The sequence below is a fragment of the Falco naumanni genome, chromosome Z (assembly GCF_017639655.2).
Source record: "Falco naumanni isolate bFalNau1 chromosome Z, bFalNau1.pat, whole genome shotgun sequence".
NCBI classification, from domain to species: Eukaryota; Metazoa; Chordata; class Aves; order Falconiformes; family Falconidae; genus Falco; species Falco naumanni.
Window position 1 is genome coordinate 83,371,518 of NC_054080.1, and position 12,348 is coordinate 83,383,865.

Here is a 12,348-nt window from a genome sequence, read left to right on the forward strand (position 1 = left end):
CACTACCCATACATTCCCCAACAGTTCACAAGCAAAGATGCGATGCTCACATCTTTGTTATTTTGATATCCACATCACTCTGTAAAGTTCAGCAACGGCATAGATCATATAGATCAAGAAGGGAACTTTATTTTTCTGAAGTTTAACATAATGTGAACATAATGTGATTTTTTTACAAGTAAGGAATCCTTCCTATAAGGAATACTTAAGAATTAGTATCACAGTCATCAACTCATCTATATTGTAGTTTATTTAGGTAACTTTCAGAGTGCGCAGTTTAAGATTCGAACAAGGAAGATGTCCCCTTTCTCCTTCACTGCATCCAATCCATCCACATGTCACCAAGATTGAGAGCATGGGGCAAGAAAAAGCCTACAAATTCAGTAAGAAAAGCACTGCAAGGGTGGAAAAGCATTCTGCTTTGCCTCCAAATTTGCCCTCTCCTCTGGCATGAAACATGCCCCATCCATCAGAGAATGGAGAAAAGGGTGAGAGAAAGAACAAAGGAACAGAGGAGGAAGAATTAAGGTCATTCCACATCTACCGTCTGCAGTGTCATAGCACTCCACTGGCTTTCCATGGTAAAAGATTCTATTTCACAGCTTTTTCTGCAGTAGGGCTGATGGGAGCAGTTCGCATAGACAAGCCTGCAGGCTCAGGCACTGTACAGCCACCTCTCATTACCTAGCTAAGAAGCAAACCCAGCAAAACTCTGGCTGCACAATGCTATCAATGAACGGATGCTTCTCACCAGGCACCACTGTGGAGTAGGGAAAGACAACCACAAAGTAAAAGAAAGAAGCAGTTACATGAAAATCTGAAGTAAAATCAAAGATTAAATTGAGAAGAAAATGGAAGAAGCAAAGGCAGGATTGGAAAAAAAAGATCAGTTCAGGGTAAAAGGAACTTCTAGGTTTATTTTGTTTTTCTTAAAATGGAAGTAGTAAACTAATAACCACATTACACAGAAAACACTACTGCTATATTGGCAGGGTTAGCTGCAAAGGCAAGAATAAACTGGACAAGAAAACTTGATTTATATTTTCATTCCACAGTTGGATCCTCATTAACAAATTTTAGGGAAATCTTCCACTTTCACTTATTCAGTACGTGTAAAGCCTTTAAAATGAATGCAAGGCAGGAGTGAAATTTTGTCTGCTGCATTCTAAGCCTCAACAAGCTCAATTTATGAGAGAATTTAAATGACTTAGTGATATTGAGCCCCAAAACGTATACCACACACATGTATGGTGCGTACATGTAGGTTTCAAGGCACATGAAGGTGAGACAGAAGAAAGCTTCAGGAAAATGTTTCAGTCATCTGCATGGTTACTACAGGTGCTCCTCCTAAAAGCTGCTTCCTAGAAGTTACTACCATCAAACTGCATATAAACACCATCTCTTCTTGCTTTCTACATAAAAGCCATAGGAAATCTGAAATTTTAGAGAGTAAATACTGTAAGTCTCTACTGCTTGGCACCAGCAAAAACCACCAGTTTCTTCCAAAACAGGCTGGAAATTTACCTGGGAGAAGGGTACTGGTTAGATACCTTGAACTTTGTTTCCAGCTTTTTGCATTTCACATAACCCCAAAAGAGAGTTTCCGTGTCCCAGTCAAAAAAGTACGTAACACCAATGCAGACATCTTCCGCATTATCATAGCCTTTAGAAGCTTGGAAACGAGAACATAATTGTCCAACGTATTCTGCAGCACAGATGGTCAAGGCCCATCAAAGCTAGTCAAAATTTGGATCATACTGTATGGACAACATACAATAGATATTAATCTAGCAGAAAGACAGAAGAAATGCCAAGTAAGGAAGTAACATTCAGTCTGGAAAATAAAACTCCAACAAAAAGTTCCTCTTAACTGTATCAAACTGGTTAAGTAAAGTTTTTCAGGAGAAAAAAAAGGTTTTCCGTTTTTTTCCTCTCTTCTAGCCCCTCCACTTCTATGGCAAACACTCAGCATCTTTGAGGCAGCCTGCCTGGCTATTATTACATTAATTTTTAACAGGAAACACAAACACACACACACACACAAAAAGACACAGAAGTAGAGGTATATGCAGCATCTCTTCTACAAGAGGGAGCATGTTTGTTCACTTCACTCAGGAAAGTTTTGAAATTACTCTTCCCTCTTCATGTTACTAGTCCTTATGAAAGAAATACGTATATGTATATGCCACCAAATTTGGATGAACACATACAGCCTCTGCTAAGGAAACAGATATACAGATATGTCTCTATAAAAATAAATATTTAAACAATTTTTAAAGCTCAAGAATTATTTACCGAAACTGTAACTCACCACTTCATGAATGGATCGGTTGAAGCCATCATCCTCTGTAAGGATCAGCAAAACAATAAGAGCCATGTAAACATGGTGTGAATTCCTTTCTTCAACGTGATACAGAATTTCAAGAATTGGCAGAACCTGTAGGGGAAGAAAAACGTGTGCATCAGTTTACTCTTCAGATACCTCAGACAATAACCAGAGGAGTCTCTAAACCTCCTGTGTATCACCCTGCCCTTAACAATACCATAGCAATTCCTCCCTCTAGAAATAACCACCCCTAAATAGTGACGTATAGTGTTCAAACACCTTCCATCTGTTTCATTCTGCCTCCACAAGAGAGTCTAAGCAAATTCTTTCTTGTGGTCAGACATGGAATTTCAATTCCTAATAAATGAGATTTCCAGCCATACCAGTTACCATAGGCTCTGAAAGCTTTAGCTCCCCTCTAGACTATGGGGAAAATAAAAGCGTTAAACAAGATTTTCACCATTTCAAGGAGGAAAAAAAATGTTTCTAACCATTTGTTCTACCACAAGCCTGGTCTGAAAGGACTTTCCTCATCAAACATAGCCAAGCATATTGGAGCTGAGGTGCACAGAGGCATTCTGAGACCTGAAACTCAAATCTCATTTTGGTGTGTGGAGCTAATCCCAGAAAAGAACCAGTCTGGGTTGGGTTAAGACTAGAAAAGGCCTGTTTTTCCAATTCTAGACAATATGCAGCCAAAGAGAACTGACATTACGATGAGAGTTCAGCCCAAGGTCTTGCAACATTTCCACCAGGATAAACAGCTTAAGCCAAAGTCTTGCAATAATAATGAAAATGAGATTTCATTGCAACAGCAAGCATACCTGGATGCTAGTCTAAAGTTAATCCAGATGCAAACGTCTCTCTACCAACTGAAAATGAGCTTTCCACTGGCTCAGTACAACATGGCTTCTCTGAGCTGCAGAAATAGGCCTAAATCACAAAATAGCCTGGAAAAAGGAACTGGAGAAAACTCTCAATTCCAAGATAGCAGATGAGATGCAGAATTTGTTCCAAGAAGCTTCTCAACACCTAAAGACTTGCTGTTTTTCAAAACAGGCTGAGTACAGCAAGATGAATCATGTGAAACCTATTCTGGTGAGTGGCCAGGACACCGAGTGCTCCACAAAGTTCTGAAGTTACCAGAATGTTCTCTTACGGTCTACCAGTCCCAAAGCAGTTGGAACATATTAAAACACACAACTGTTTCTATTAAAACCACTGAGATTGACCTACATGCTGGAAGCCACAAAACCTTCTGACAGATGCTTTGGCCAGGGTCAAGACAATACCACAACAAAAGAAAAAGAAAAAAAAATTTACACATTGCAACCATCCTTCCTTTACCATTTCAAAGGATCCTCCACAAACTTCTCTCTCTAGTTGAAACCAGAGTCCATGTCTTTGTGTTTTGTGAATATAGGTCTTGAGTGAAAACCAGGTTTTCCCCAGAGTACCTACTCGGCATATAGCAAAAAACACTAGTCCTTTCCCTTGGATGGGGGAAAAAGCAAACAAACATCACTGCATTAGGCCATTGTTCAAATCATTTCCATCTCCAATATTTATATTGCACGTAGCTTTGCACTGTGTTAGGTCAAAGTAATTTCCAAGTCCAAGCATTACGATAAGCTTCATACAGCAGGAAGCAATATAAAACTACCAAGAACTGCATTCACAACTTGACTTTGCAGGGAGAGCAACAAAATCATTTCTGAAAGTAACCAGTGGAAGAGCTTTGTATTTTTAAGACAGCTCCCAAATAGCAGTGTCTGTTAATTTCTACAGCTACTCAAAATTGAATATACTGCCTTATAGAGTACATGCCTTGCGCTCCTTCAGTGTAACTGTGATCCAGTCTGGTTAATGCTAAACTCCACCATACAAAGCACTCTGCCGAAATGTATTCCTTCAGAATGGCCCAACATATCTCCTCTGTCTAGGCACACCACTATCAGGTCAAACTACAGCTGAAAAAGTGAGTTTGTGTTCCTTAAGCACTCCAAGTCCTAAAAGCGTGCTGCTACAAGCTGCGTTAAAAACGGGTACCTTGATTCTGACATTGAGACATTGCAGACATTTCCGTAAGGGCCGACACAGGGAAGTACTCTCACTAAAACTGTATACTAGCTACTGAAATCACCCTCACTCTGAAGACCGATTTGGCTCTCCAGATCACTGCACTCAGTCTTCCTGCCCCAAACACACCCTGAGAGCTTTCCAAACCTCTTCCTCCCACCTCCGTTCCCCAGCCATGCTTTCCTTCCCACTCCTCTTTCAGACTTCTCTCCATCTACATACCAGGCAAAACTTAAGGGTGCAAATAGCAACTTAACCTCTCTACCTGCCATTTCCAGATGAAAACTGAATCAATTCATACAGTTGCTACAGCTCTTCCTCCTTCAAACACTCTTTCCTTGTATACTGATCACTGAGGCACACACCCCTTTAGGACAAGTATTACTGTTCTCAGAACAAAAACTATCTGGCAAGCCACTACATAATTTAATATAATCAAAATTTAATTGAATTTTATATTCTGACTATTTTTAATTTTAATCATATATTATATATGTATTATAATATAAAATATATTAATTATATTAAAATGTATCCAGAATTGTAACCAAAAATGTTTTTATACACTTTTATGTTGTACACACATACTAAAGCTTATACATCTACCTTCTTACACGACGGCTTTGTCCAGCTACACACTGAGAAGACAATAACCACTTCCTTTCGTATCGCTGGCCCTTTTATTCATCATCATTAAACTGTCATTACTGGACTATGACTAACGCTGCTCCATCAGGAGCAGCTTTTAACTGGCAAGACACAGCCACCATTAAAAAGTTACTTTTAATCCCCAAAATAAGGGGCAGGTAAAAACAGACACTGAAAATTGCAGGTGCTATATTCAGTCCAAGGTCAGGAACAGTTTCCCCAGCAAAGAGTTTTAAAATAGCTTGTCTTTAGTATACAACAAAACACAAGACTGCATAGCCACACAAGTAACATGCTTAAGCCACATTTATACCACAGGAAAAAATACTGCTACACCATCAATTGATACAAATACATCATCATATACCTTATTTCAGTCCAGTCAAGTTGAGCAGCAATGCAATGTCAACTTAGCATCCAAAATAAACATATTCCAAAGAAATAGCTTATTTCTTATAAGCAGGTATCTCACCAGTATTTTTACCTGCGATATGGGTGATGGCTGATCTTCCAAACAGAAAAAGGCTCAACGTTCTCCCACCTACAGACCATGACTCTATGCTTACGAAAAAAATTGCTGATGGCTCCCTGTTTCACCAGTCCCACCATTCCTGGAGAATCCTTGCTGGTACTTTCAATAAGATAGCCAAATTCCAGAATGTGAACATCCCTAATGGCATCAGATCTTTAACCCAATTATTTTATAAAAGTATACAAAGTGACATAAGTTATGGAAGACACACAAACATTAATTCTACCAAGCAGACTTATTACAAGAGCAAAAAGGATGCACTGCCTTACTAATGGTAAAGCATTATAAAGCCCAAAAGAAGATAAAGGTATTTATCTATAACAGACACAGGTAAATTCATATAAAAATTAGGAAGCAAGCTGAGACACGGTCTATTATAACAGTTAAGAAAAACATAATGAATCAATTTACAAATTAAAATAAAGTTACAAAAGAGCAAAGGCACATTTCAAAAACCCCTAGGAAATGTCACATAGCATCTGCTAGCGATACTTCCTGGGCACCAAAACCGAGAAGAATTAAAATAGGGGAAAACACAACAAATGTGATGCACTGAGGGCAGTGAAACAGGAACAACCTGAAAAACCCCTAAAAGTTTAAGATGAGCACTCGGCTGACTGCTGACATGACCTCTCATACAGCACCCTTATATTTCACCTGGCTGCCTCTGCATGAAGAGGCCGCTGACTTATGCCATATTCCTCAAAAAAGACACCCACTCTCCTTCAAAGATACCCAAAGAGAACACTGTTTTGCCTCTGGATTAATTACCTTAACTCTTCTGCTCCTATATCTCTTAAGTTGTGGGATTCAACCTCCAGTCTTTACTTCTTACCACTCCTCTCTGGAAGTGGAGAGTCCTTTCTGTTCAAGGCTTTCCCCTTGTGAACGCATGTACACATCCTGATGCTTCCTAAACTCTTTCCTGCCCAACTTTCTAAGCCTCTCACAGTTTTATTGTTAATTTTAAAGCAAGAAAAAAAAAATCTTTCTCTACACTCTCTTCATTTTTCAATAGCCTGTAAATATTTTACAAAGTATGGCAGTACACCACCAGAATAGTATGCAACATGTTAGCACCACTCTTGCAGTTGCCATATAGGGAAGGAAATAACCAGCTCCATTACTCCTATCCCTTCGCCTCGTTACAAGCCCAAGACTGAATTAGCCTTTTTCACAGCAGGGCTGTAATTGAGAGATCATGATTTCTTTGTCCAGTAACCCTCCCAACCCCAATCCTTTTTGTGTCTGGCTCAGCGTGCGTTACTAAGCAATTAAAACTGCTCTTCTCAGTTGACTGCTGCTCTTCCTTACCTACTAGCTGGCTAAAAACAAGATGATTAGAAAATTGTCAGTAATGTGTCAGCAGTGATCACAAAAAGTTAACAGTATGCATGAAGAGCAAAATAAGAGCACAAAGTTTCAAATTTTGGTATTAAAAAATAAATCAAACATACTGTTGACTTTTCAGTGATACTTTTCTCAATTTTCTCAGCTTTTCTCACAAAGCATTTAGTGTTGCTGATTACTGCTGTTATTTTCTGCCTTTTTTTTTTTTTCAGGAGGAGGAGGAAAGATAGGTGATAATATATGAAAATCTCCCACACTGCAGAGCGTCTGAGTACCTGCATCTGGAGTTGTTTTGACACACACGCCTCATGCTTTTTCTGTAAGTTTTACAATATATCAGACATCATAATTATAAAACAATGCAAACACCTAACCTTTATTTCTCTAAAGATGAAGTAAATTGATATGGCTAGCAGCTGTGAAACTTGTCATATCACGTACCAACAGCCCAGGAAATTAAACATGACCATTTGTTTGCAGAATTCATGCAAAATGACTAAGGCCTCACCTAGATAATCTGCAGCGGACTACACGAAAGTTCAGTCTTGAATCAATTCAATATCCAGCCATCTCACCCTAGTTTGCCAACAGTGGCGTCTATCAACTCTGATTTTAGCATTACATCTGTTAGAACTTGGACTGAGACCAAGCTCATTCCATATCTGCCATCAAATAGGCAAGGGATCTAATTATCTGGCAAGACTTCAAATATTAAAATGGAAAGGGTTCTCTATTCCGTTACCAACTCCCCTAGACAGCCATTATCTTATTAAAGGAATGCTTTTTAATAAGTAAGATTTGTTAAAGTGGTTTGTGACATTACTGAAGTGGGGAGCATAAGCTAATAACCTACAAAAACTGTACCAGGTGTCTGTTACATTGGCCATTAACCACAATCCTATTTAAAGCAGCTAAAAAGTCACTACAGTTGCATTTCTATAAAATCTGTCAGCTGCTCCTTGAGGAGTTTCAGCTGCAGGTCAACCCTGTAAGACATCTGGCAAGCTAGTCAAGTTACAGCTCATTTTGTTAACTATTATCCCTGTACGCACTCAGTAAGCTTGTGTAAGTTTTTGGCCTGAATACCTAAAAAAGAAAAATAAAATACCGAATAGAATGGTATCTGCTACCGGTTTCTTCACACCATGCCCAGAGGTCAGCAGGTTTGACCTGGATCAGACTAAGAGCGACACCGAGAAGCACAGAATCAAAGACAGCCTGGTAGCTTTATCAGTACTGTCTTTTACTGCAGTGACAGGTTTAGCATCATACACCTGAGATGACATAATAAATGAGCTAGAAATGGTGAATAAGTGAGCCAGAACCTACTGCCCCTACCACAGAACAGGGGACTGTGGCAGCTGGTGACACTCAGGTTTCCATGACCAACCCCTCATGATGAGTGTAAGGCAAGCAGAGCAATACTTACAAGACTTTCTATGTCCGTTCGTGCCAACACATACGTCCGTACATTGCCATTTTGATGCAGAAGCATGTATAAAAGAAGAGTTGCTTGATCAGATTTCTGCTGCTCACACAAAGCTGTGTACAAACTGTTAAAATTAATCTGGAAGGCGTGTGGATTTGATGATGAAAAAGCAGTGCTATCTGAAATAAAGAAATAATAATAATAAAAAAATAATGAAGAAATACATTTACCACCCAGGTATTTGTTAACTTTATAAAAATCTCTTGGCAAAATATTTCATACAGACATCACAGTAAGGAGGAAATAAAAATCATCCATGACTCTTACCACTGATAGTCATAAGCCTTAATAGGATCTCATGAAGCTTCTGTCATGCCAAAAACCTGAGGCTGTCCACCCACAGAAGCAACAGTAAGACCACTGCCTCTGCACAGACACTCATCTTTTTTCAAAAAGCTATTCTGTTCACCCAAATGGCTTCCACTGTTAGAAAGGAAGGCAGTCCCAGGAGCTGCGGCAAGGAGGGCAGCTACAGCATCTTCTCTGGACCCCATGTATCGATGATTCATGTTTCCAAACCCTGCACCCCAAACTCTCAGGTTTAGCATCAAGGTGTTATCTCCTATCCATTTCTCGGCATGAAGGGCAGATACACATAGGTCAAGGCTATCAGTACATTTTCAGTGAAACATAGGTGTTGTCAGGACCCTAAAGATGCAAGTGTGGTGGGGAGTTCAGTGGGTTAAGTAGTCTAAAAGACCACACTGTACAGTCTAAGATCCCTCAAAGCAACAGCAGTTTATTCATGTTCACATGGCACAATACAATCTGTGCCAGAGCTGGAAGTGAGAATAAACGAGATTTCTGTTCACAGAACCTTTACACAAGAAGCTTTACCAGTTTCAACAAAAACGTCCATAAGCACAGATCTCTAACAGTCAGGAATTTCCAGTGGAAAAAAGCTAGTGTGACAGATGATGCACTCATGTCAGAAAGGCAGATTCATGTCCTTATTCAGCCTCCCAATCTCCCCAAGTCAGAGATTTTGCCTTTGCCTTCTCCACAAAAACCTTTGAGAGTACAAGGTTTTGTTCCAGCGCAGAGCAGGTACATTTCTCAGCTCTCAAAAAGCTTCACAGGAATATGTATAAAGTGTTTTCCTGTCCAGCTCTGTTCAAAAACATCCAACCAAAACATGCATCTTCTGTGATGATACATGAAGTAGGACGAGTCTGCCTTTTTGAGTTGATTTATTTCCGCATCTGGGCAACTGAATACAAAAGCTATCTTTTCTGAGCACACAAACAAGCTATGCATATGGAAAAATTACAGCAATTTCATGGCAAGATGATATTCTGGGAACAACAGTAGTTTGGATACTCCAATATACTAAAGGTTTGGACTTAAAAATTTCCATATTACTATAAGCAGGATGTCCAAAGTTGAAGAATTCAATTACAATTCATCTGTTCCCACAACACCACACTAGAGATTTCTGAATTATCATTTATTAAAAACGCATTAACTTAGGAAAGCTCTGCTGTATCAAACAGCATGACAGTACTACTACTCCTCCTGCACAGTGATTTGTGGACAGATGGGATTTTAAGGAAAGGAAGAAAAGACTCAGGAGACTAAAGGGCAGGGGGGAAATACAATGCAAATTTCAAAACCTGCCTTTTAACAAGCCATTTTACAGCCAACTATATTTCCATAGCCAGCATAATAGGCAGCAGCTACTGCATTTCATCCAAATCTTTCTTCTTCCTCAAATCCTGAAAGATTTCTCAGATGTTATAGACTGCATCACCACAGAAAATGCTGAGAACAGTGTCACCACGCCAGGTGCCCATGGCCAGCATTCATGAGTCAACACAGATTTGGCTGTGTAAATGAATACTCCCATGGTTTCTGACCAAACTTTTCCACTCTTCTGGACAAATCTCTATACTGGTAGGGACTGATCACACAAAAGCTCACTGCACCCACTGAGATGTGGGCGTCTGTCCTTCCCCTTTCTTTGTAGTTTGTATTCTTAGCAAAGTTTCTAAATAACTTTCAGCATGGAAGAATGTGGTAGTTGTCACTTATTTTGAAGAACATCTCCACCCTCTCCGGAAGGAAAAAGTACTTGGAAGACCTGTGGGAGCCCCACAGGAGCCCTGGCTCCCACTGGGTTCCTGGGGGCCCAGCAGAGACAACATGCCAGGGAGCTGGCTGCTTCTCTTGGCCTGGGCGAGGGATGACAGCTCCAGCCATTTAGCTGAACTCAGTGGGAGGCACTGGAGCAAACGCTTCTCCTTTCTGCAGGAGTCGGGAGGCACTGCCACACACACAGAGGCAAGATGCAGCCCATCGGCGATGGAAACCTTGCCTCTCCCTACAACGACATAACAACAGGCAGAGGAGTGCCCCAAACCTGTCTTTTCTGAACTACCCTTGCTGCCCCAAGACCCCTACAATCACTGATCCTGATTATGGACCGATTGGTTTAAAGCCATCCCGCTTTAGGTGAGTGTTTCTCTTTAATAGGGAAAATCTGGATGTAGACAGCAACATCGCATCAATTCAACGTGCTCTATTAAGCAGCAACTTGATGCCATGGTTCATCAGCTGAGGAGTGTCCACTCACTTTCAGGTTTTGCTTCTGTGGATATTTAACTTGTGCCACGTATTTATAGCACTTCACTATCTTTTTTATTAAAGCATATTTTAAAAACTGTAAGAAACAAATATCTAAACAGTATTAAAGAAACTTCTCAGCAACCGCAATATATCCTGTAGTATTCTGCAGAATGTTGAACTGACCAACATAAAAATTAAACTATTCTAGACCATGCAGAATGAAGAAACTATCCTGAATTGTATTATTTTTGTCTCAAATTATATGCATTACTTCAACAAAAAAGCCAGTTTTCATTTTATAGTCACATATTATAGATCATTAGGACAGCAACCAGCCTTTCTTTTTCATGTAATTCTCCTCTTACCACAGCCCCTCAGAACGTCCACAGGAATCAGATTTAAGCTCAGTTATATGAGTATTGCTAGCGAAAACAGGTTTATGGGAAACAGTAAGTCATTCTGTAAACGTACACATAGAGCAAATATGGCTTTTCATGCTACTATGGCATAGCATAAGTTCTTTTAAAATTTTATAATGGTACATGTGTAACAGTTTTCAATGAAATACATTACTCATTACTGATGCCACAAAACAAACTCAACCAAAATAAAACATTCACAGACGCTTGCAGTTTAAAAAAAAAGAACAAAACAAAAACTGTATGAAGAATTTGAACTCCACTGCCTGTTAACAGCATCCAATAAATCAAAGGGGCATTTCAGAACTAAGACTTCTTCTTTAAAAGAACAATCTTCCATCCTCAAAACCCAAAGAAACTTCCTAGGTAAACGTGAATGAATTTAGAGCTCAACCTTCTAAAAACTTAATGGTTAAAGGCATACGAATAAAGCGAGTAATTCAGAGGCACTGATGTGGCTTCACAGGTTACCATGTAGCACTTGAGCTGTGCCAAGTAGCTCTGTGCATACTGTCAAACCCTGTGAAGCCAAGGAAAGGTAAAACCCTGTGGCTAAAACTCAGAGAGATTTAAGTGTATGGATAAAATACATATGAAAAGAAAGCTGCCTGAAAGCTGAGCTAAGTAGTCCAAGCTGTGTTAGGGCATTACTGCATCGCAAGCAAGACTCTCTGCAGCAGGGGACTGAGTCCAGCATCACATCTGCAGTTACCTGATACACAGACTGCAAGCAGCCTTCTCAAAAACCAGGCAAGCACTGAAACAGCTCTGAAACTTTCCCTGTACTCAAGTCTCATCAAAGTGTTTACATTAACCAGTTTCTCCACACATTTGCAATACAAGAATGCAGTTAGCAAATCAGTCCAGTTTGCAATTCAATTGCTTATCTTGGCTCTCAGGAACATGACTCCAGATAAACAGAATTTCCCCAAGTGCTATA

General features: G+C 39.7%; 1 protein-coding gene across 4 annotated transcripts in view; it reads right to left on the bottom strand.

Moving 5' to 3' along the window:
* DYM (dymeclin) overlaps window positions 1–12,348 on the bottom strand; it is a 220,029-nt gene that overhangs the window by 121,860 nt on the left and 85,821 nt on the right. For all 4 annotated transcript variants that reach the window (XM_040579681.1, XM_040579683.1, XM_040579680.1 and 1 more), the window contains 2 exons: window positions 8,365–8,543; window positions 2,312–2,437 (listed from right to left, as the gene is read on the bottom strand). In XM_040579681.1, coding sequence (XP_040435615.1) covers window positions 2,312–2,437; window positions 8,365–8,543 — 305 coding nt within the window. The remainder of the gene's footprint in view (window positions 1–2,311; window positions 2,438–8,364; window positions 8,544–12,348) is intronic.